The sequence below is a fragment of the Anthonomus grandis genome, chromosome 10 (genome assembly GCF_022605725.1).
Source record: "Anthonomus grandis grandis chromosome 10, icAntGran1.3, whole genome shotgun sequence".
In the NCBI taxonomy this organism is placed as follows: Eukaryota; Metazoa; Arthropoda; class Insecta; order Coleoptera; family Curculionidae; genus Anthonomus; species Anthonomus grandis.
Genome location: NC_065555.1, coordinates 17,123,218 through 17,149,281, shown reverse-complemented (window position 1 = coordinate 17,149,281; position 26,064 = coordinate 17,123,218). Strand labels below are relative to the sequence as shown.

General features: G+C 31.9%; 2 protein-coding genes across 11 annotated transcripts in view; one reads left to right on the top strand and one right to left on the bottom strand.

The window, feature by feature from the left end:
* The window catches only part of LOC126741443 (formin-binding protein 1-like), a 125,965-nt gene extending 106,798 nt beyond the window's left edge, over positions 1 to 19,167 (top strand). For 3 of the 9 annotated variants that reach the window (XM_050447850.1, XM_050447849.1, XM_050447857.1), the window contains 6 exons: positions 47 to 239; positions 297 to 395; positions 477 to 582; positions 1,881 to 1,955; positions 12,249 to 12,439; positions 16,226 to 19,167. In XM_050447850.1, coding sequence (XP_050303807.1) covers positions 47 to 239; positions 297 to 395; positions 477 to 582; positions 1,881 to 1,955; positions 12,249 to 12,439; positions 16,226 to 16,386 — 825 coding nt within the window. In that variant the 3' untranslated portion in view covers positions 16,387 to 19,167. The remainder of the gene's footprint in view (positions 1 to 46; positions 240 to 296; positions 396 to 476; positions 583 to 1,880; positions 1,956 to 12,248; positions 12,440 to 16,225) is intronic. The other 6 variants (XM_050447855.1, XM_050447853.1, XM_050447854.1 and 3 more) reach the window with 6 other exon arrangements.
* Positions 19,168 to 19,508: 341 nt separating this feature from the next.
* Positions 19,509 to 26,064, bottom strand: part of LOC126741442 (nuclear hormone receptor FTZ-F1 beta) — a 127,520-nt gene continuing 120,964 nt past the window's right edge. For both annotated transcript variants that reach the window (XM_050447847.1, XM_050447848.1), the window contains exons 12-14: positions 25,708 to 25,960; positions 25,490 to 25,644; positions 19,509 to 22,143 (exon numbers count right to left, since the gene is read on the bottom strand). In XM_050447847.1, coding sequence (XP_050303804.1) covers positions 22,054 to 22,143; positions 25,490 to 25,644; positions 25,708 to 25,960 — 498 coding nt within the window. In that variant the 3' untranslated portion in view covers positions 19,509 to 22,053. The remainder of the gene's footprint in view (positions 22,144 to 25,489; positions 25,645 to 25,707; positions 25,961 to 26,064) is intronic.

The window sequence follows — 26,064 nt, the reverse complement described above, 5'->3', positions numbered from 1 at the left end:
TAATACCATTATTATTTCTCCTATTTATTTATTATCAATCTTCTAGAATGCCGCCATTGCCGATGGAAAGGAGGACCTAAGCGAACTGCCGCCCAACCAGAGACGGAAAAAGATAATGCAGAAACTTGAAGAACTAAAAACAAAAGTGGGTCAAGAGACGGGGGCCAGAGACGGACTTATGAAAATGAAAACCGTCTACGAGGCCAACCCTGCCTTGGGAGACCCCAGGACAATAGAAAGTATGCTTTCGACAATTGGTTTGTGTAAATTTTTTATATAATGTTCTTTTGTTCTAGCCCAACTAAATGAATGTAGTCATAGGTTAGAAAAATTGCAACAGGACGTCGTGAGATACCAGGGATATCTTGACGAAGTCATTAAAGGTATTCAGTCAGGTAATTTTGCTTAGTTTAAAAATAAATTTCTGGAAACAGCATGTTTAGTTCTTTAAATCTGTTTTTTTTTTAATTTTGTAGGTAATCAAACGAATTCGGTAACAGGTAGCCCCAGGTTACTAAATGGTAGTACTCGAAGTCATAGAAACAGTGGAGGTAGTGCGGCAGAGGAAGATAGTCTCAGTAGGTAAGTTACACTCAAGAAACGAGGAAAGAAGCAATAGTTTTCGGATATTTTAGCTAATATACACTATCGCCCATAAGTAGAACAACTTATAAAACTATTTAATAACATAATATTTATAAATTCAGACATAAATAGGATTTGGTAGTAAACAAGTACCATCATCGAAATGTCTTTGATAATCTTGTGAGACCACATTCTTTGCTGCTAATTTTTGTCGTTTTTAAGCAATTCGTATGTAGGGCAATTAAATTTTTTATATTTATCTCTCGTTCAGTTTTGTAAAGCAAAAAAATTGGAGAAACTAATAAATATTTAGTACATTCATTAGTACTTCTGGAATTAAACAACAGTTGGGATATGTTTCAATATTGGTAAGCACTATAAAACGAAGACGTTAAAAGGAAGCTGGTTTATACGGTAGAAAGTCAGTGAAGAAACCCTTCATCTCAATGAAGAACGGAGAAACCAGATTTCGATTTGCCAAAGAGCATGGTTAACTGGTTTTACGAAAAATGGAAAACGGTAGTGTTTTTAGATGAAAGTCGTTTTAAACTGTTTATATCAGATGGCATTTGCATTAAGGCTGTGTTTGGAGACCAATGAATGAAAGATTAAATCCACAATAAAACACGGTGTTGGTATCATGGTTTGAGGTTGCTTTGGTATAGGTTCATTGGTCAAAATCGAAGGTATTATATATCGTTTTGCGTACCAAAACATATTATATAACGAGATGCTGCCTTGGACAGAAAACAACATGCGGTTAAGAGCTAATAAAGTTGACATTATGCTTTTTTCAGCCCAAGGCCCAGATCTCAACCCAAATGAGAATTTCTGGGATGAAATTGATAGCAGAATCCATTAGAAAAAGCTCTCTGATACGAATGAATTGTATGAAGTAATTCAAACCGTATGGAAATCAATTTCTCAAGGCTATATTGAAAAACTTTTAAAAATCAATGAAAAAAAGATGTAAAGGAGTCATTAAAAGTAAAGGACTATACTACCTACTAGATATTAAATAAAATTTATATTTATTGTAGGAAAATCTGTTTTGTTTAAGTTGCTTTACTTGTGAGTCATACACTTTGTAAAATATTTTACTTTTAGTATTTATTATAGGGTATAGAAAATTCAAATTGAGTTCTCATTAAAGTTGTTTTATTAACTATTAAATTAGCAGACTTTTTTTTGGAAACGAATTAAAAAGAGGGAAAAGATTTGATTTCTCCAAAGTTGCTCTAGATATGGGCAATAGTGTACATTTTCTTCAAGTATATATTTGTGCAACTTTCTAGGTCTGCCAGTGATAGTAGCGTAACGAATCCCACAATGAATCACAATAAAAGAAGTACGCCACAGTTAAACGATGGGTATGTTTCTTTTTTTGTAAATACGCTTTCTGGTGTCCGTGGTAGCTTGTAACATCCACATTTTTGTTATTTTCATCTTGCTCCCATCAGTGTTTCCGTTTTAGACAGAAATATTTTTATGTCGTTATTTTATTTTGTATTATTATATAATTTGTTATTCGGGATTTACATTAAACTGTTGCCAAATCAAGTATAAGAACCATATTTTTGTTCAAAATTAAAATAAAAAAACTGTAGCATTTTTTTTAAAGATATAAAGATCTCGGAAGCTATAAGAGGTTGATTAAATTAGAGAAAAGTTGCGCATCTTAGAGCCTAACAATACGCCGTTTAGAAAGTTTTAAAATTTTGAGTAGTTCCGGAGATATTCGAGAAAAGCCGAAATTTGCCGATTTCGTTTTTATTTTTTTCTGGCGTTATTTAAAGAGATATGGAAAAACAAAATACGCTTTCTCCTGGCCACTTTTTAAGCTCTAAAAAATAACATTGCGAGATTTTTCGTACGTTTCGTTTCGAAGAAATCATCAACTTAATTTTTTTATATGGCGCGTAAAAAAAGTACACCCTGTATAAAATAGCATATTTTATTACGATTATAACGATGTATGACACAATATATTCCTACAATATTTAAATGTTAAAAATTGGATTTTTATTAAATTCCGATGGTTTTGATGTAGTAGGCGGTGAAATGATGACTGAGTATGGTGTAGTAGGCTGCTATTACTCATATTTTGAGATACTAAATAAAAATCACGTTATTGACAACTTAAAAACTTTATTCATATACCGTCACGTAGCTAGATCACGTGATTATTTTAAAGAATTAAACACATTATTAAATTTAAAAAAATACCTACTAGAAACCCAAAAATACTAATTTAAATCATAGTAATAAATGTTCAAACAAATTACAATTATTCTCCAAACACAGATAACATCTTTCAAGAGTCGAATTTAAAACACGTCGAATTTAAAACATTTTTTTCTGTTCTTCTTTCCGGTATTATTTCTAGATCATGGTATGTTGAAAGCATTAAGACGTCTCTCTTATCCTTCCATTTTGACACCACTATTCCGTTTTCGTTTTCTCTTCACACTATTTCACCCTTTTTTATTTTTGCATTTACAACTTCTTTGGGTAACCCCTTCCTGTTTTTTCTTAGTGTTCCCAAGTTATATGTTTTTCGATCAAGTAGTTTTTTTGCAAGAGGCAAGCTTGTATAAAAGTTATCATTTACAACTACTCTGCCGTTATGTTTGTTAATTCCTTACCGACAAACATGTTTGTTTCTCGGTAAGGAATTTTCTACTGCATTTTCATTCATTCTTTCCTGCATATACAGATACAGAATGTGTATATCCTTTTTGGTCACACATTTTAAATAGTTTTACTCCATATTTGTGCTTTCCTGGTATATATTGCCTAAAATTGAGCCTACCTCGAAACGGTACCATGCTTTCATCGACAGCAATTATTCATCCTGGCTTTATAATTTCTTTGAATTTAGATGTTCCAATAGCGGCTGAAGTTTATAAAGACGATTGTTTTGAGCCAAAGGATCCTCATTATTTGAAAAATGCCAGAACTTCAGTATTGCCTGAAATCTGGTTCGGGACATAACAGGCGGAACGACTGTATTTTTATAAATTTTTTTCTGACTCCAATGTGCTTCTATGGAAGGATAAACCACCATACACATGTAGAGGATGATTCCCATAAATGATTTTATGTCATCCTTATTCACCGGCTTCCAAACTGCTAAACGACTTTTGGGTTTAAGCCGACTTTTTTTTTGAATGCATTGCTCAGCATTTCGGTTTGTTTCCAACACCATTATTTATTATTTCCAACAACCAACAAATCATCAGTAACAAACAGAAAATAGAAGTCAATAATACACATATTTGTAAAATCAATATTGGAGTTTAGACCATGGCTACCACTAAAAATAAAGATTTTTTGGTTATCGCCAGTGACTCCTTTCCATTCGGTAGAGATGTTATTTGGTGTAGGGATTCCATCCCGTGAAGCTAGCGTAACCACTTCCTCTATATCCTCTAAAGCAGAACTTTCGCTTTCGGAGCTTGAGGCAACATAATCGCGATCATCGCTGTCAAAGTCTTGATCGGATTCATCCGAAGAAAAATCTTCATCGAGATAACACTGTAACTCCTCATCGTTCAAAGGTCTTCTTTTGTCGTAATTTTGTTTATAACCTGATGAACCAGGCAAATCCATAGCACCAATCTTAAAAAAATATGTAAAAAGTTACTTACGATAATACCATAATTGTCACTATACCTTTTATAAAACAGTTATAAGTTGATAATATTTCACAATCACGATAACAAAAAAAAATTAACTTGGTAGCTGGCTGTCTTTTGGCAAATATGGAAAACGCGTATTATAACGACGCTACGTGGACGCGGGCGGCCAAATAAATATTTACCCCAAACAAATCACTATTTCAACAAAACTAAAAAAAAATATACTTTTCTAAGCCCTTTAAATATCTCAGACAAGAAAAAAGTGGGAGGCCGACGTCGGCGTGATATCAATGAGCTTGTCGATTAGTTCGGCAACCAACTGCACATGTCGTTTGCCCGCCGGCGGTACATGCGGCAGCTAATGTGTTAACGTATCAGGTGTAATGCTCTCAAATGCTTTAAGAACTATTCTCCTCAGATTCAAAAACACGACTGTAAACATAATTTTTGCAATAGCCCCAGAGAAAAAAGTCGAGCGGAGTTATGCCTGGGGAAGGAGGAGGCCACAGAACTGTTGAATGTGTTCCTATCCATTTTTCTGGAAATCTGTTCGATAGATACTCTCGCACGATTAGGGCATTGTGTGCCGGCGCACCATCCTGCTGAAACCAACAGTTTCTAACCTTGGCAAGCGGTAAGTTGTCCAAGGATTCTTCCAAATCGCGTTCCAATAAGTTGCGATACCGCTCCGAGGTAAGGGAATCGTTATAAAAAAAGGGGCCTATTAAATCTGTTCCAAAAATGCCAACCCACATATTAAAATCGAAACGGTGCTGATGTCTAGCCATTCGGTGTACTCGGGGATTATCTCTTGACCAATAATGGGTGTTCTTCCGGTTAAAAATTCCATTATTTGTAACTATGCTCTCGTCGGACCAGATAATCCTATGGGGAAATGTTTCATCCTCCTGACACTTCCTGGTGTACCACTCACAAAATGTTCTACGCCTTTCTTCGTCACCAGGTCCGAGGCCTTGACAGATTCTGAATTTAAACGGCTGGTATGTATGTTTTTTCAAAATGAAATGGGCAGTAGATTTTGGTATTCCAGTGGTATTTTCAACTTTTCTAACAGATATTTCCGGATTTTCAGTTACAGCTAATACCACATTATTTTCTTTTTCTTCATTGCAGGGCTTATTTCTTGACAATACTGGCTTCTTAAACGCACCATACTGCTTATAATTGAAAACCAATCGTCCGAAAATTTTTGTACTAGGTTGTTTCCTGTCTGGATAGTTATTTAAATACATACGACCAGCTTCAACGGCGTTGCTGTAGCATAGGATATAACATTTCAACATATCAAACTTTTCCTCGGGTAAAAAAGCGTCTTCCAGTTTGTAACAAAAAAACTAGCAACAAGTCGCAAAAACAGAGTTCAGAAACACAATGTCAACTAAATTTATTAAATAATTAAAACTAATTTACTTCACTTAAGTTAAAAAGAATAAAAAATAATGGTTATAATAAAAACTACTTTGACATTTTTATTTAATTTTTACATTTTCTCAACGTCATTATTCCACAGCCTACTACATCAAAACTATCGGAATTTAATAAAAAATCATTTTTTACAATTTAAATATTGTAGAAACATATTGTGTCATACATCGTTGTAATCGTAAAAAAATATGCTATTTTATACAGGGTGTACTTTTTTTACGTGCCATATAAAAAAATTAAGTTGATGATGGTTTCTTCGAAACGAAACGTCGTACGAAAAATCTCGCAATGTTATTTTTTAGAGCTTAAAAAGTGAGAAAGTGTCTTTTGTTTTTCCATATCTCTTTAAATAACGCCAGAAAAAAATAAAAACGAAATCGGCAAATTTCGGTTTATCTCGAATGTCTCCGGATCTACTCAAAATTTTAAAACTTTCTAAACGGCGTATTGTTAGGCTCTAAAGTGCGCAACTTTTCTCTAATTTAATCAACCTCGTATACACAAAATATAAAATAACTCTTCGGATAAAAATTCTTGCATAAATCAAAAAAACCCTAGAAGAACAAAAGCCTTCTTATAATCACCGGCATTATAGGTGTATAAAAAAGGTTTTAAATAAAAATAGATAAAAGACTTACCTCAACCATGAAGGTTTTGCAGCAAAAAAGTTTTGAGAACACGTGATTATCGAATTTAACTTTTTTATAACTGTATTTAAAAGATTTTAAGAAAATCACTCGTCGGTGGTAATAAATGTTGATGATACTTGTTTAATACATAATTAAATTAAAAGAGCCCTAAAATTGAGCCATTTAGAGAAAACACCCGAAAAGGTCTTCAAAGGTGTGTCTTTCACGTGCCCCCTATAGTGAAAAGAAAGAAGCCGTTCAAGTTAAAACGTCGTCCAACCGAGTGACAAATGGCAAGGCATGTGTCTATCAGAACTCTAAAACTTGAAATGACCTCGAACCTTCGTATTGATGGTTCAAAACTGGATAGTAGTACGGGTTAGGATGAGAGTTTAGATATTGACGTTGTAGTAGGACTGGAATAAAGGATTTAAATGTAAAAAATAAATAATAAATCAATTTAAAAAAACTAGTCTAAAAAATAAAACGCTACAAAACATTCTATAAATATTGTGGACAAACTACTTTACAAAAAGGAACCTAACAAATTTTCCTAGTTTATTCATAACAGCTGTAACAGAGGGAGAATTAATTAAAAATATAAGTGGATTAAAAAATAATTTAGCTCCGGGACTTGATGAGATTACTAGCAAGACCCTAACAGATATAAAATACTCAATTACATTACATTAAATACTCGACCCATATTTGAATTGCTTCATGATATTTATATTATTTGCTTGATGATTGCACAAAAGTTCTATGCTAATTGCAAGTTGGTAGTAATATCTATACATATACAAAGGAAAAAAACATGTTTGCCCGAAAATTATCATGCTCTGTTTTTGATTAACAACATAGCTAAACTACTGGAAACTTATGTAAAAACATATCACAGAGAAAACTGTAATATTTTTTCACCCAAGCACTTTGGTTTTGGATAAGGTGGATCTTCCTTGGGGTGAGTCAATTTATGAAGCAAAAATTTTTTTATTTACAGTATTAATAGTAAAAATAAAAATACCATTAGCAATGTTCTTAGAACAGGCAAAGATCGGCAACAGTGTATGAAAATGGAAGATATGCAAAGTGTAAACAATTCAATGTGGTGTTCTTAGTTTTCACCATGGGATTCAAAAAGTGCCTTTTAGAGCCTAACTGAAGTTTCTAGATACTTTTACTTTTTTATTTCCTTTCCTGAGTTTGAAAGTTTTTGAGATATTAAATGTGAATAAATTTGTAATGAAGCTGTATACCTTAATGTTCCTATTCTATAAGGCACTTAAAAACCTCTGTATCTCAAAAAGTTTCCTTGAAAGATATTTAGATCTTAAACAAGGTTTGTCGAAAAAAAAATCGATTTTATTTGGGCGTTTGTTTTATTCAGCTGGGTTTGATAGTTCTTGAGTTATTAGATCTAAAGTTTCTACTTTTAACGCCATAAAAAAGCTTTAAAATTTTAATGTTTTACTGTATGACTTGTCTTATATTCCTTAATATTATAAAACTACCCTAACTTAGTTTAGGACCTATATTTTATTCTAAATAGATCCAAAACACCAAACTTGAAGTAAATTAAAACAAGGCAAAAAAGTGTAATTGTACTGAGTATAATAATCTTAGACTCAATATGACAAAAATTTGATAAAAAGAAATTATTTTATTCAAAATAGAAAGTTAATGTTAAACATAAAGAAAGTAGAATCAATAGCAACCAAGTAGAATTCAACGTGATCTCAAAACTCGATATTCCAAAAATTATGTAATTAGTTGTCCGCATAAAATATTCAAGCTAAAGAATTGAATAAAGAATGAAGCATTCATGTATGCTTTCCAGAGCACTAAAATGAACTTTCAGATATAACATTAACGCGTTAAATTAATAAATATATTGATGTATAAAAGACTTCAATCCAATCATGTACAGGGTTGTCTTTTATATTTAGACAGAGCCTGGCTCGGTTACTATACGAGGTGGAAAAAAAAGTTTGATATAAAAGTTATAGGGTTTACCTTAAATCGCCAGGAAATGTTATAAAATATAATACAGGGGTATCGCAAAGTTAATAAAAAACACAAAGTTAATTTTTTTTAAATGGAACCCCTTGTATATTTTTACTTTAAATGAAAGACATTTTTTTTCTAATTTCAAAAATATATAAAATGTTAATATTTAATTCATCATTTTAAAAAAAAAATGGTTTTTTGAAAAAAAAACCTTTGAGCCTTGTTTCTTTAAATATTTACAAATGTTGTATATAGCCGCCATTATTTTCAACGTAGTTTCTATAATCTTTGTCCAGTTTTAACAGAGCAATTGAAATATATTCAGGGTGTTCTTCATTTAAGGAGTTTATACTTCTTTGAATTTTTTCCCTTAATTCCTCCAAATTTTCACTTCTTTCCTTATAAACTTCATTTTTAAGATACCCCCATAAAAAATTATCTAGAGGAGTCAAATCAGGGCTGTTTGGTGGCCAGTTAATGGTACCATGGGTTCCAATCCACTGAATAAAACGATTATTTAAAAAAATCCTTACTGGCCTAAAGTTATGAGGCGGGGCGCCATCTTGATGCCATATAATATTGGTATATTCTCTTAAAGGTATTTCTTCTAATAAAGCTTCAATCTCATTTTCTGGAAACCGCAAATACCTATTTCCAGTCAAAGATCCTTGAAATATAATGGGTCCAATTATTTGGTTTCTAAGGATACCACACCACACATTTAATGACATTCTGCCCTGTTTTTTTATTTCGACGTATGCGTGAGGATTTGCTGGTGCCCACATGTGAGTATTTTTTCTATTATACATCCCTGCTGTTGTAAATACAGCTTCATCCTTCCACAAAATTTTATTAAAGATATCGTTATCTACGTTTTTTATATCTAACATCTGATTACAGTATGTTAGCCTTCTTATTTCATGATTATTTGTTAATTTTTGTACTGGCATCAATTTGTAAGGATGATATCCATATTTCTGAAGAACTCTTTGAATCTTAGATCTAGAGCATTGAAAGTGTCTACTAGCATCTACGGTTGATAAATATGGTTTTTCTACAAAAATCAAAGCATAAATTATAATTCTTATAAGGCTCTTAAATATAAAATAACTTTTTACCTTGAAAATATAATAAAATTTGTAGTTCTTCATCCGCGTTAGCTAAAACTGTTCGTTTTTTTCTTTGTAGATTTTTGTGGTTTCTCATACTCCTTTCAGTGTAATAAAAAGTGGACCTAGCAGGAACTCTCATTTCGGGATGAATACGGTGATATTCAGCTTGCGCTCGAGCAACATTATTGTTGTTTTTGTTAAACAACCTCATAATTTCAAACTTTTCTTCTTCGGTATAACCCATATTCAAAAGAAATAGCAGAAACATTGACAGTGACAGCCCAACAAATAACATTATTTATTTTATTGTTACCGATAAACACCATAGCAACGGGGATTCGGGTAAACAGTTGTTTTATTTTTTAATTTTTTAAAGATAAATATTGGGAAAACGGCTAAACCAAATATTAACATATTATATATTTTTGAAATCAGAAAAAAAATGTCTTTTATGTAATGTAAAAATATACAAGAGGTTCCATTTTAAAAAAATGAACTGTGTATTTTTTATTATATATATTATAACTTTGCGATACCCCTGTATTATATTTTATAACATTTCCTGGCGATTTAAGGTAAACCCTACATTTTTTATATAAAACTTTTTTTTCCACCTCGTATAATAACCGAGCTAGGCTTTGTCTAAATATAAAAGACAACCCGGTACAATTTGATGTTATGTCCGATTCTATATAAAAAATGTGTATAAAATAATTTAAAAAAATTATTGTAAACAAATGGCCGTAATAATTAAATGTGAATTATTTCTCATAACCTCAGTTTATAAGTTGGCTTAATTTTTGCTTTTGTTGCATATAAGTCAAAAAAAAACTACTTCAGATGATCATTTATATATTCTGTCGATGTTTCGATCTATGAGATCATCCTCAAAACTCTAAAAGATACATAAAACAAATAAAATCATTAAGAAAATTTTATACAATTAAAATCACATTGAATAGAATTAATTATTTTTAAAAATTGGTTATAAAACTTATGTAACCAAAATAAAAAGAAACTAACATAATTTCTAAATATTCCAAATTTAAAAACCAAAAGGTCACAATAGATAACATTAGGAAGATTCTATCAAAACGAAAAACTGCATTAATAATAATAACTGTAATATCACATAAGAAATTCATAGGTCTTTTCGTGCTCTAAAGTTTTTGATTTTAATTTGTTTTATTTTATTTTGTATATATATATATATATATATATATATATATATATATATATATATATATATATATATATATATATATATATATATTGGTGAATTTAAGCAATATCTGTGTGACAATCGTTTCAAGCAGCTAATCTTCTTAATTCAATTCTTTATAGAAGAAAAAAGCAAAACATTGATAAGGTTTGTTATTATAAATTTTTATGGATAATATAATAATATGAATCATTAAGAGTCTAAGAGTCTCTTTTTATAATTTTGCGGTCTAGATGGAATTTCTGTTTTTTTTTTTTTTTTTTTAAATCAAATGGCAAATGGATGTTGAAACTTTTCAAAGTGCTCAGCAAGAGCGGTTTTTGCATTGTTTGGATGATCCCATAGAGATCTAAACTTTGAAAAAATATATCTATAATTGTTCGTCTGAAGTAGTTTTTTGACCCATATCCAACAAAAGCAAAAATTAAGCAAAGTAATAAATAAATTTAACATCTCAAATAAATGCTGTATCGAATAACGTAATTAAATGTTCGGTGCTTATTGCTGAACCTGATATTCCGTTTGCATTTTTACGCATGCCCCAACCCAAATTTTGAGTCAAACAAAAAAATTGTTTAATAGAATATTTCATTATCTACTAATTTTATTGGGACGTAAACAACAATACCGCAAGTTATTAAAACGAAGAAGTTGAAAAACTGCATGATTGCATATCTTGCGGAACAGCGAATAGTATTGGTAAATAAACAATAGGTACAAACCAACAATTTATTCATTTAGACTTATAGATAACGGTGGTTACCTACAGTTTAATATATTAAAAGCTATTGTGCATGCAAAAAATGACGGAGATAATAATAAGAAACCAAATAAACAAAGAAGTTAACAATTTAGATTGTCGCTCATAACATTTTTGTTGGAAAACTCGGGTTTAGCATCTCGACATGGAGGTTTACTAAAGTGCGTAAAAAAATTGCGTGTTCGAATTATTTATTGTTATCATATAATTTTATATTTAAAATTACTGGACTATAAAGTGTCCTTAGCACTTAATAATAAACATTTTATAAAAGAAATTATTTTAAAATGAGCATAAAAGATTAATTTTAACGTGATCTTAACACTCAATGCGACGAAAATTTCTAATTAGAAATTAATTTATTCTTAAAAGAACTTAAACAAAAAAACAGTAAAAAAGTGTACTTGTAACGTGATCTTAACCCTCAATATACCAAAAATTATAGAGAAATTATTTAATACTAAATAGAACCTAAATACCAAACTTTTCTAAGCAATTTGGAAATATCTTAACATTCAATATGCTGAATATTTAAAGAGAAACAATTATTTTGTTTTAAATAGAACCTAAATACTACATATAGAGCAACACAATATATAGCCCTAAAACTAACTAATAAGGCTCTTCCTTGGTCATCTAGTACTTCTTATAGTAAGTTCGTCTGCAAACCAGGGTAATTTACTCTCCAAAAACACTAAATATAACTTGCTTCGGCCAACAGTTTAATTACAATAAAAAATTAACGATCTTACAACAATAAGATTTCCAATCCTACCCGTTCATCGGTTTGTTTTTCATCCTGCTTCCTGCTGTTTAAAACTCACCGTCGCCTCGTATTTGACTTAGTTGTTCAAACAGTCCCGAGAGCGGCCTGGGTACGTCGCACACGTCCCTGCACCACGCGGATTCCGACCAGGATCACGATCAGGACGCCGACCATTACGATGGAAATCATCACGCTGATCCAGACAATGAGTTTTACGAGGCCGAACTACCACAAGCGATCGGGATTTGTAAGGCGCTATATCCGTTTGAAGGTTAGTAAATAGTTTGTTAAACCGTTGTTAGTAGTTATGCGATCGATAGACCGATTAATTTGAATGCACATACAGGGTATGCGAGATAAAACAATCCACTATTGTATCACACAATTGTTTAACCTAAAATGTAATATTGAGGGGGATATTTTTGTCATTATTTATCTCTAATCAAAACAAAAATTCATTATGAAAATTCAAGTTATTTTGACAAAATATGCAAAATTTTGACGTCAAGATATGCAGTAAATACATGTATATTTCGAGACTTTTGTGGGTTTAGTTAATTTTATGTTGGTATAGGTGTTTTGTTGAAGTGAGCAATAACAATAGTATTTTGATATTAATAGTATTGACAACAATGGTTTATACGCTAGAAAGAATTGAGTTGGTGGGTCTTTATTATCAACAAAATAAATCTGCTAGAGCTGAAGCACGTGCTTTTAATGGTAATCCTCCAGATAAAGTGGTAACTCATCCTTATGTAATGGATTTGACGAGGAAGTTTCAAGGAGGGTCAGTACAAAACAGAAAAAATTAAGTTCAGCATCTGGTGAGAAATGAAGTGGTAGAAATTGCAGTGTTGGGTCACGTTGAGATGGACCCTAATACATCAAAAAATTGTTAACGCATCTGGCGTGTTTAAAAGTACTATAATATAATATAATTTTATATACACAAAATATTAAAATTACGCAAATATCATGCCTACCAAATCAAACTTGTACATGAGCTAAATGAAGATGATTTTGATCGTCGTGTACAATTGTCTGTGTACTTTAGGGATGATTAAATCCTGAGAGAAATTTTTGTGTAAAATGTATGTTTTTTTGGAAGAATGCTCCTTTTATTTACGGTGAAGTAAATAGACATAACTGTCAATACTGGAGCAACACTAATCCTCATTTATTCCGAGAAACACATACGCAGCGACCTCAAAAACTTAATGTATGGGCTGGTATCCTGGGAGATCGTATTGGAACTTTTTTATTAATACAAATCTCAATGCTGAAAATTTCTTGGAACTTCTGCCATCAATCTCAAAATAACTGAGTTACTCGAACAAGATGATAACCTTCTAGGAAATAAACTGATATTTCAACGATATGGGGCACCACCATATTATACGGCTACCGTTCGTCATTTTTTTAACGATTTATTTCCTGGACGATCGATTGGCCGGAGAGGTACCGTAGAATGACCTGCTAGATCTCCGGATCTAACCCATTTGGATTTTTTTATGGGGTCATCTAAAAACCAAAGTCTGCCACAAGGCATGACTCCCTTGAAGATCTTTGAAATAGAATTATTAACGAATGTCAGTTATAACGCCCGACATGTTCGCTTATGTGTGAAGACGTATTGAATAACAATTATATTTTTGTACGGAGGGCAGCGGAGATCATTTTCATCATTTGATAAAATAGGTGTTAGATACTTTTTATTTTTTCATTTAAAATAAGGTTTGGAAGGAAAACGAATTAATAAAGCAAAAATAAGGCTATGTAGATAATACAATTATCTTTAATTCAAGGTCTCACTCGACCCCTATTCTAATTTAAAAAAATTGAAATGGGGACTCTGGGAGGTGAGGGGATAACGTTAGAGAACCGCAACTTCTGTCAATAAATGTCCCCCTCAATATTAAATTTGACCTGTCCGGTCGTTTTTGGCTAAACAATTTATTTTTCAAGATTTTTAAGGTGGACTGATTTGTCTCGGACACCCTGTATTTGATCAATCCGGATTTGACATTGATATATTTTTAAATATTGAAAAATATTTCTTTTGCACAAATTACAGAGCTTCTTTTAAGTACGAGAATTATCATTATTCTGTTATATAGACCACGCGCTTATGTTTTTATTTACGCATATGCTATATTCTTTAAGTAAAATCTAAATTCTTGCGACGAATTCATAATTATCGTAGCTTATTTTGTTGGGTATCACGTAATTTTCTCCGTCAAGGTCCAAGAGCTGCCAAATTTGAGTTTTTATAAAAAAGTAACCTTAGTATTTTCTTTGTTATTTTATTAAACAGTTTACCAAAGACTGAGAAGTGTCAATTGAAAAAAAATTACTTTTGATTAAGTGTTTTAGGAAGCAGGAAAGAGATACATAAAAGATAAGTAGTTTTAACTACTGAAACCTTGGTTTAAATTAGCTTATTCAATAAACAAGTTTTTCGTTCTTTTCAATTTCAATAAAAAATAAAATTTGGTATGATATTGAAAAGAAGAAACGAATTCAGAAGTGGATAGATAAAAACCTCAGCTGCTGGGTATATAAAAAAATATATTATAGTTCAAGTAAAATATTGTATTTAGTAATTATTGGATCTAGATTGAATTAAATTAAATATAACGAAAGGTCGTAAAACATTTAAGTTCATATTTCTTCTTAATACGAAAATAGGTGTATTTTCTTCTCAATAGTTGAGCGGATAAGATAGTATTTTCTAAATTAATATTTACTGAAATAGTGACGTAGTACCCAACTTAATATAGATTTATCGCGTTATTTATATATTGTTATTGTTTATTATAAATTGCTCTTATTTAAAAGAGGTTCTGTCAAATTCCAGTCAACTGCAGTATTTACGTCAGGCGGTAAATCTTATTTTCCTTTTTAAAGTTCTACATTACATTCAGCCCATACCAATGCAATTTGATTTAAGTCCGGGTTTTATGGGTAGGAAGTCGTAAAACAGCATGATTATTTTTATTAAGTTATATAATCCCGATTTGAACATTTCTTTCACAAATCAAATATTCTATTGTATCAACCAGTTCTTCATTACATCTTTTCTGGAGTCGATAGTCGGAACATTTTTCCACTTGAAAATTATGGTATGGTGAATTATCTGTAATCAACACACTATTGGCTGGAATCTTGGAAATGAGTTTTTCTTGAAGTTGGTAAAATGCATTTCACTATCGGAATAGAATATAGGAATATAATATTCTATTCCGATAGTGAAATAGAAGAATATATAGGAATTAAGTCATCTGACTTAATTCCAGATTTAAATTTTAAATATACATTTTTAATGAAACCTTTAGATGAAATGAAACCCTTCGTTATTATTGTCTTCCCAGTTTTTTCATGAGTAGGTTATGTATCAAAGGAATTAAGGTAAGTTTCATCCATGTAAATTGTGGGCAATTTCCTTCCCTATATTACCTAATGCTCCTAAGAAAATTGTCTCCTCAGGCTTCTCCATCAATTTTTTAAAATTATGTATTTTGTTCTAGTTATTTTTAATTATTGGTTAATAGAACTCAAACTTACTCCCACTTTTGCTAAGGCAGCTCCTTAACTTTTCTAAAATCTTTAGGAGGCCAATTTTCTGCCCCTTCTCGTTGCATTAAAAAAATGTTATTAGCTATTATAACCTCCCGCGTTTGTCCACACAAGACTTTGCCTTCTAACTTTGAATAAAATTCCATATTAATCAGGATTAAAACGTAAAGAAGATAACAACAATTTTCTTCAAATACAGCAGTTAAACAATAGTTATAGAACATTATAAATACACGAAATAATCTCTAAATACTCTAGAATTTTACTGCGGTTGTCCAGAAGCATTTGATAAGATGTGGGTACTGTAAACAGGTACAATGAGTATTTCATTTTAACCTGATTCGTTAATCTCTGGTCGGATAACGTACCGTAACGTGGTCGGATAACGTACCACCAAAGTTCTACCAATTTTGGAATGTTCTGACCCTTTTTTTTAATAATTCATGAAAACATATATAGTAAATATCTTATATTTTTACAGCTACTAGCGAGGGTAGTATACCAATGGCACAGGACGAAGAATTACACTTAATAGAACTGGATCAGGGCGACGGCTGGACCCGCGTCAGACGAATAAACGGCGAATACGAAGAAGGTTTCGTGCCCACGTCGTATATAGAGACTTCCTTGTTTAATACCTAAAATTCGGTGCTAGCACCATCAGGGTCTAATAGGTATACCGTAATTAAGTGTTGGAGGAGAGGAGTACTGAACCACTGGAACGATTTTAGTGTTTTTGTCTCAACTGGTATAAGGCGTTTTGTGAGAGACTTATTCTATAAGCTATAGCTTCTGTTGCAATATTAGTGAAATGTTTTTTGTAAGAAATACATAGTTTTATGGGCAAACAACGGAACGATGAGATGGGCCCACGCAAACCTCGCTTGGGTAAAAGGTATTATATAAAATAGATATTTATTATATTGGTTTTTTTTTGTTAAAAGCATATCGACACATGTTTATTTTGTTATTTAATGTTATAAAGGTGCGAAATTTATGTTGCAGAGAGTAATTTGGGTTTATTAAATCATTCCTCGTCTTAATTCATATTTATGAACAGTTTCAGACACTAATGATCAAAATTATGATATTTTCTTTTGATTTAGTAAAGGGGGCAGTAGTGTTCCTTTCGCTTAGCACAATTGATCATAATGGTAAAAAATATACAGTTTGCGCAAATATCTTCTTCTGGAGATCTAAGAAAAAATTAGGTAACTAAATATTCAAAGTGTTTCTGAAAAACATACTTACAAAAGTTATATACTAATTAATATCAGGATACGAGGGTTGCTATTTATATTTCCGGCCTAATAATGAAAACACAAATATTTATAATCAAAATTAATTTTATTGTTTTTTCAAAATATTCTCATTAAGTGCTTTTTCCACTCCGATTGAGGTAACTCCAAAACGTGCGTTTTGAATCCATCAACCGCTTTTTCGGTCGTCGAAAATCGTCGAGCACGTAATTAAGTTTTGATATGAGGGAACATCAAAAAGTCATTAGATGCCAAATCAGCACTGTACGGCGGAGCACCCATCAATTCGATGATTTGGCCAGTCAAAAATTCCTTTGAGAGCTCGCATTGTCATGATGAAAAATGATTCGCCTCTTCTTCTGCTTTTTCTGAATTTCTCCGATCACTGAAGAAGTGGTCATTCAGAATTGACGGTCCTACGTTTTTCTAAGGCTACTGTGATGTGCTTCTTCCGCGAACAACTTTTGTTGGATTTGGCTTATTTTGGAAATCCATACAGTCGATTGTTGTTTTGTTTCAGGCTCATATGCATAGAGTCATGATTTGTCACCTATGTAGACGTTATACACGGCCTCTGGTGGCTCTGAACGTATTTTCTAAACATTTCCTTGCACCAATCAACACGAGCTTGCATTTGAGCGATTATCAGGTTATGCGGGATACAGCGTGAACAAGTTTTTTTTACGGATAAATGTTCATGCAGCATCTTATTGATGCTTGTCATACTAATGCCCAAATATGCATCAATCTTACGGTATGTCATATAACGATCTTGTTTTATCAGTTCACGCACAGCAGTGATATTTTCCAGGACTAAAACCGATTTTGGACGACTTTCACGAAATGCGTCCTAAAGCGAACGTCGGACGTGATTAAACTCGTTATACCAGTTTTTTACACTCCTGTAAGATCGTGCTTTCTGGCTGTATAAAGAATTCAGTTCGTCGATACGCTCTAGTCTTGATAATCCACGTCGAAAGTTGTAAAAAATATTTCACAAGTTCTCGGGCGGGCAAAAAATTCCATTTTTTGGCCGAGATTAATTTTTCAAGTCACTGTACTCATATGACAACATATTCTAAAGAAGGTTATGTTCAACAATGTCAAGTTCCAATGAAAACATCCGTTGGCGCCTGGCAACATTCACCAGAAATATAAATAGCAACCCTTGTACCAGGATACTGGTTAATTAATTTATTTAGTTCTGTAGTTTAAGCAAGACCTCAATTTTTTGATATTTGCATACACTGTATGTCAATTTTTGGGGCATCTTAATTAAAACCATACATATGAAATTCTTGAGAAAAATTATGAAGTTTTTAGTTATGTTTTAACCGATTTTAAAGGCACTTATTTTAATTAAAATGCCCTTTTCAAAATGCTTCAATGTTGCATTTAGAGACCATATTTTAAATCTATAGGGTGTGTACATATTTTCGTTTTCTTTAGAAACAATAGTAGATAGTGATCATGCGGGCATAACGACAGTCTTGAAACTTGACATTTTCAGTTTGGTAACCATAGAATATGCGGAAATGCTCTCTGACTTATCTAAAAATCATTATGACCGCATCTCAACTGTCATTTTAGTTAATTTTCCGTCCCTTCTTTTTAAGTTTCAAACAGTTTCTTTTACACCCTGTAGGTTTTATTACTGTAAATATATGCTCAGTAATGTAATAATTTAAACTATTATATAGGTGTCAATTTTTTTAAACACTTCTTGTAATATAACTTTAGTAGTTTAATACCTACAATATATATTTTATAGATTTTTTATATTATCAATCATTTGTATGTATTTATTATTTGCCATTAATCGGTAATATTGTTGCTTTAAAAAAATGAGAACTGTGGAATTGCCGCTCGTTGACCTTTAAGGGTCGCTTAACATTCTGCCATCGTCATATCATCGCTATTTTTTCGCTTGCATATCATCACATTTCATGCTCACCGAGGGTAAACTTCCGAAAGTAAATCTTATTAATCAAAAAAATGTTTTAGTTTTAGGTTTAAAAATTCCATTTTTATATATTTTTTGAAGACGAGTTTTGTCCTTGAAAGTTTTGGGATCAGAAGCAGATCTCGCGCTCCAATTTTTCGAGTTATCTGTGTTTGTATATGACTGAACTTGTATAAAATATAGCATATTATGTAAAAATAATTTGTAGTTTTACATTTAACTACTAATTTAGTTTAAAAAGAACTTTGGTCCAAAAGATAAACTAGTTTTGGCACAGTTAGTTTTCAATGGCACTACTACATTGTTTACGCTTGCTCATTACCTTTCTATCCATACGTATAAAAATGTTGTTGCCGATAATAATTGTAATAGATTTGCAACAGCATGCTCCCTTACAGTTTGCCAAATTTTAAATGTAAACTACATGTAAGAATCAATTATTATAACTATAATTCCTGCGATCAATATTTATTAAAAAAAAAGATCAATGGTCGTTTTATTTCTTCCTGGTGCACTGAAAATAACGTTAATAAAAAACGATCTATATGTATAGTATATATTTCAATACAAAAGTTTCTTCTGTATAAATTTGCTTTAAAAATTGAGTACAAAAACGTTTAAATTAGGGTTTAGGGCCGTACAATAATACGGCCGTGTAAAGGCCACCCTATAAGTCTTATGTTTTTTTTTTCTTTTTAATTATTAATAATATTATTTAAGTTGCAACGGAAAAAGTACGGATATTAATTTTAAAACGGACTTGCCAAAAAAACAAACTAACAATATCTAACAACTAAATTTTGATTTTAGTTTCATGTGTACGATTAAAAGAATGACAACCACATACAAAAATGTCAATAAATAACCGTCATACGGGACTATTTACAACAATAGTCTCATTTTTTTGTAGTTACACTACGCCTTACGAACCGAAATAAACATCACTTATCCGGAAAAGTATTTTGCACTAAAATGATTGTTTTTTATTTCTGGGGGGAAATTAGTGCATTTAATACATTTCCTTATTAATTTACTGGAATGAACTTTGATTTAATATATAAGCTCTATGGCTTATATTAGATATAAGCCTGTTTGATTAACGCGGAGAACAAAGCATTATTTGTACCCTTATACTGTGAAAATCCACATAAAACTTTAAAAAACAACATTTAAAGCTTAATTTTTTTATGAAGGAATTAAATTGTAGGGTTGATTTATGTATGATTTATCACAGTATGTTGAAATTAAGAAAACTTACCCTATCATCTAACATTCTTTTGTTGACCTACAAGTAAACCCTGTAAATAACGTATTGTTTGAAGAACATCAGGTGAAGGGGGTAAACTTTCTCATAAAAAACACTTACTTATATTATACCAAAATGCATAGGGTATAAGATGAATTCAATTCATTTCTAAATTAAATATTTGGCTTACGTATGCACAATTATACAGCATGTCCTTAAATTGTCTGTACTGGAGTAGTAACAAAACTTACGTTAATAATAGAGGAAATACAGTTGAGAAAATACTATTGAAAATTGATTCACAGTTTGATTGTATATTTCAGAGGACGCCATATGCATTAGAAAACTTTGTTGCGCCACCCTGCACGTCACTTTAGACTGGAAAATTCTATTAACCAAAGATATTAAAAAAAATATTGCTTAAAAAAATATCAACTTCTTGTCCCTTTAAGAACACCCTGTATATATAATTTTTGATTATAAACGCAGCTGTCACGGCTGGTTCACGACAATCATATACCCTGTAGTTTTTTTTTGGAATTTCTTGAAAGTGTCTTGGTAATAACAGTACATAAAAATATACACAATGTGACAGAGTGTAAAACAAAATAATATAAATATATATAGCCCGACAATGTATAGTCAAGAATATCAAATTATAAAGCTAAAAATTATATTTACAAGATAATAATAATAAAGATAACAGGGCACGGCAAAAAGGTCATAAAACAAAGTTAGTTTGGAAATTCGATGTTTTGATGTTGATGATTTGAAGATTGTATACTTAGTAATTCGGAAATGGACTAAAAAATTAAAATCTATAATAAACAATGAGGCAAATTGTTGTATTTTATTACCACCTTTTTGCCGCTCACTGTAAATTGTTGTTCTGCAATAAACATCGAAAAATAGGTGGCATTTTCCAATACAAAAAAATATTGAATTTTCCGACGTTTTAACTTTAGACGTTGCCAGCTTTTAAAAAACAAAAGCAAACAAGCAACATGTCCAGTAGAATGTCCTGTGTAGCTTCCATTGACAAGTTTTTAGTTGCAATTCAGAGTTACGTTTATATTACTACGAATTATAATTAAAAATTCCTCAAAGAAACTACATAAAAAATATACAGGGAGGTTTCCTGTGAAAGGAAGATATTAATTTAAAATTTCGGGTTTTGCGGTTTGCAACACTCCTAGGGCGTTTTTTGGCAATAAAAATTCTGTTTAGAGAATTCTGTTTCAAGTAGGAACCATAGCGTCAGAACGCATTGGGTATTTGAAGATAGTCCTGAAATCTGACGTCATGTTCCAACTGTATACAGATTTTTTATTGCAAAAAAACTAATAAAATTCTAAAATAATTTATTCATTTCATCATTAAACACTGCATGAGAGTTTCCAACCCTGTACGAACCGAAAAAAGATCAATATACGCCATGTGGCCTGCACATATGAGCGCTAAGTACGTAAATATCTGACTTAAAGCTATGTAAAAAAAAGTAATTAAAACAATAATAAGCGAAAATACTGTCTGTTAAGTATGAGCCCGCCACCATAAGCTATTATGGATCAAATACGGCACGTGACAACAGTTAGGATTAATTCGTAAAAAAATATACACATAATGGCTTAAAAGATAAATTTTCAAAATGAAATGTTGTTTTAAAAAGTACACACAATTGGACGGATATAAACAAATTCCTACCGTAGCACCCATTAACCGAAACCCATTTAAATAACGCTATGTACAGTTCGTTGTTTCTATCACCGGTTGAACCCCCTTAATCCTAACTATTGCCCGTGGATAATTCAATCCTAAGGCACGTTGAAGTCTCTAGTGTTTCAGTGATCTCCCCTGAGGAGTTCCATAAGTAAGTTGAAACTTGGCCCGTCTCCGTCTTTTGATTTGATCGTTAACATTTCTTTTCCAACCTAAAATAAAACAAGTATTTAAGGAAATATTCATCAAAATCATTGTTAAATAAGTTACCTATGCAGGTTGTTTTAGAATAAGAACTTAATTCTTGAGGGAGGCGAATTATTTGGCGGTTTTAGAAAATGTGTTTTTTCCTTAACTGCTCGATATTTTTATGAAATTTATTATAAGATTTTCAGTGTTTTATATATAAGATTTTCTCTTAAATTTAACCAGTGGTCTCTGGTACATAATTGGTATCTGATATTTTTCGACAAAATATGCATTCCACTGCTCTTTCTTAAGATAAAAATTATTTTACAAATTCCCATTCAGTTTAGGATATTTTTTATCAATTAATTGAGACTGGTTAATAGCCTAAGAGCCAGCGACACACAACTCTTATGTCATCAGGGAGGTTGGAAGATAGAATAATATGCGAAATGCGACAACGAACCAAAATCATGAATATATAAACGGGTATTACTGAAATAAAATAGCAATGGGTACGGCATGTAGCTCGATAGGATCAATCAAAATTGACACACTGGCGATCAAGACAAACAAAACAAATTGTGGGAAGACCACAGGACAGTACAAGGTAGACAAACATGAAGGAGGGCTACATCCAGGAGTGAACAACAGAAAAGGGCTGATAAAAAAGATGTTGGATGACCGAAAACTTGATGCGAACCTCTTTCAGACAATGATTTGTTTGTAATCACATATGGTGATAAGTTCTTTTTTAATAAAGTTTCACTCTAAAAAACAATAAAAAATATGTGGGGCAGGTAAATTGTTGATGCAAGTGTAGAAGTTTGTTCTCACAGCAGTAAGAAACAAGTTTTCGACAAATAATCATGCGCAATAGAGTAAAATGCGTTCGCACAGAAGCTTCTGATCGGATTCAAATCAAAAGTTTGATGTTCTTACACAAATTTCTGATTGTCATCTGATAGTCAGACTTGTTTTCGGATTTATTTCAAGCAAAGTGTCAGAGAATTCGTGTAGCCAGTCAACGCCGATCTTCGGAATATGAACATAACTTCTAAATTGTTGTTTGTATTTTGTCGTTTTGTAAAGTCCCTGATATTCATTTTGAAAAATTGTATTTTAAATTGTTGGATTAGTCTAATAATACACTTTAAGGAAATGATTTTGAATCGTCGGAAGAATTTTATCAGAATTTTGTTGATTCTGACACAGACTTTTAAAGAAGATATGAGGATAAGGCCCAAAAATCGAAACTATTTTGATGAAACTGTGTCTCAATTTAATAGAATAGAATTTCTCGACCATTTTAGAGTAAGCCCTGAAGTAGCAAATCATCACACAATCTTAAAATCTATTAATAATATACAGCTATTTTAAGGTTGTAGTGTAAATTTCGTTTTGTTTATGTTTTATTTATTTTCTCATTTCCCACTGGCATAAAAAAGTGAGGTTATTTTTCTTCTCCACTCAACCCGTATTTGATGTTCGCACAGACGGTTTCAAATCGATCAGAAGATGTAATATTTTACGCATGCGCATCAAGAATGGTTTGGAAACAGTTTCAATCTTGTAAGAAATTTGCAGTGAGAACAAACCTTAGGTCGGACGGGTTTTAATCTCGCGACTTTCGACCCTACGTGAAGGGCGCTTTGTAAATTCACCGTTACTTTCCGTCTTTTACGATCAATGCGAATTGTGCAAGTCACTTGAAATATAGTTATCTATATGAAATCTAACTCCCCAGTATTGTAGCACGTATTGTCGGACAACGACGAACAGAGTCTCGCAGAGAGCAATTAATAGGGCGTGACATATTCCTCTGCAAAGTTGCTAAATCAATTTCCTACATACGCAATTCTTTGTTTTTTTTTAATATCTATTCCGTAACGTGCAAAAATTATTCATTTATTTGTTTATCCCCTCCGATCCGAATGATAATGATTTGACGCAGGGCCAACTAATATTTCCACCATTAATAGGTGGTGCATGGAGGCGATCCACAACAATTATACAGATGCGGCAGCATTTATTAATCGTTGATTGTGTTTGCAAGATTTGTATTATTAATGATTTTCTGTCGATTGAATCGATTCGATTTGGAGATTTTACCTGTCTATACCTAAAAATATTGGTGATACTAAAACGTATGACAAAATAAAATGAACAATAATGATTTAGTATAACACGATATTGTTCATATTTTTATCAAGTTATACCTAAATCAGCAATTTTTTTAAAAATGTATTTTTATTTTCTTAAAAATTAGCGATCGTATTTACCTCACTTATCTACCCACAGACGCAGTTAAGGTAAGTATAAATACATTTTACATATTCTATAACAAATAGGTCCGGCGGAGAACTGAACGGTCAATTTCCTCATGGAGGACAGGGCCGAAAGAAGCTTGGCCTCGTCTCGGATCTACAACGATCAACTATTTTCCTTTCCCTAACCCAACCCTTCCCACTTCAACTCTCATCAGCACTAAAAATGCCATCCAAAAAAAGAAAAAATATAGAGGCTAGGATAGAAAAAAAAGGATGATGTAGGAATTATTAAAACATTGAATGAGAGAAATTAAATGAATAAAAGAAAAACGCACAATCCAACAGAAAAAAAGATAGACCGTTTACCTGAGATGTTCTTTTTGGTATACCGAGGAGGGTGCTCTCTGGTGGGCTACTCAATTTACCCCTTTGCGAACGAGATGGAGATCGAATTTTGAAATTTATAAATACACTACCCTAGGTTATTGGTATGAAGTCTGGCTAAACACTACCGAATTAAGAGAGGGAATGCTTACATATTGCACATGCTTTTATTCTGCAATGGCGGGTACTAATGCGGTTGCCAATCAAAAAATTGGGTTAAGGGTATCGATTACAGTATTAAAAATTTCATTAAACATTTCAACACAAAATGCGTCAATTAACAAAATACTTTATATTATCGATAAATAATAAAAATAAGATTAACATTTTTAGTTATTAACAATTGTCATAAGATATTATGTTTGTAATGCTGCAGCAATTTTGGCCAGTAACATAATTGCAATCTTTTCATAATTAAAGGCAACTTTTGACTATTAATTGGAAACAAGTCATAAAAAGCCAACTTCTAATTTTAGAGTCGTTTCGACTCTAAAATTATACTAAAATTACTCGTTGACAAGTAAAGCCAAAATTAACCAAAAATAGCAAAATTATGACTACGATTTGGCTACAGTTAAAAACAGCAAACTACTGATATAATAACATATTAGGGGACAAAAAATCTAAAACCTAAAAACTATATTATGCTGTGAAAATGACCAAAATCAAACTAATTCGTGCTACCTTGATACACCTCACAAATTTTTGTTAAACCTACCTGACAAGTTCTCTGTAACTCCGGTATCCTCAAAAGCAACTCCCCAAACTTCGCGGGACTTTCAGGATAATGTGACAACGTGTAATCCTGCAACGCTTTCAGTGCTTTTTCTTGTGACGCTCTCACCTTCTCGGCCTCTCGAAGTTCCGAAGTATCTTAAAACGTACAAGAGTTGTTAAATATATACTCGATTGGATCACAAACTCAATTTAACTAACCAGAAGTCAACAACACGATTACTTTCATAGCAATATATTCGTACTGGTCCACCTTTAATCTTCTCAGCTGTTCGGTGAAGTTTAGCATTCTCTCTATGCAGGCTTGCATGCCCATATCTCTGGCCTGGGCGAGGGTTATGCTTTTCCCTAATGATACTCTGATTTCGCCAGGGCTCGACATCGATCGAAAACAGCAGGAAAATAGTAAAAGTTCGCACCAGGAATTGATCAGGAGGCAAATTTGATCGTCGATCTGAAATTTAAGATTTTTTTTCTAAAGTTTTTCAAGTAATAGCATGTATCTTATATGTTTCGTCATATTATAATGAACAGAAAAAGTTGTATAATAAGTAAAAT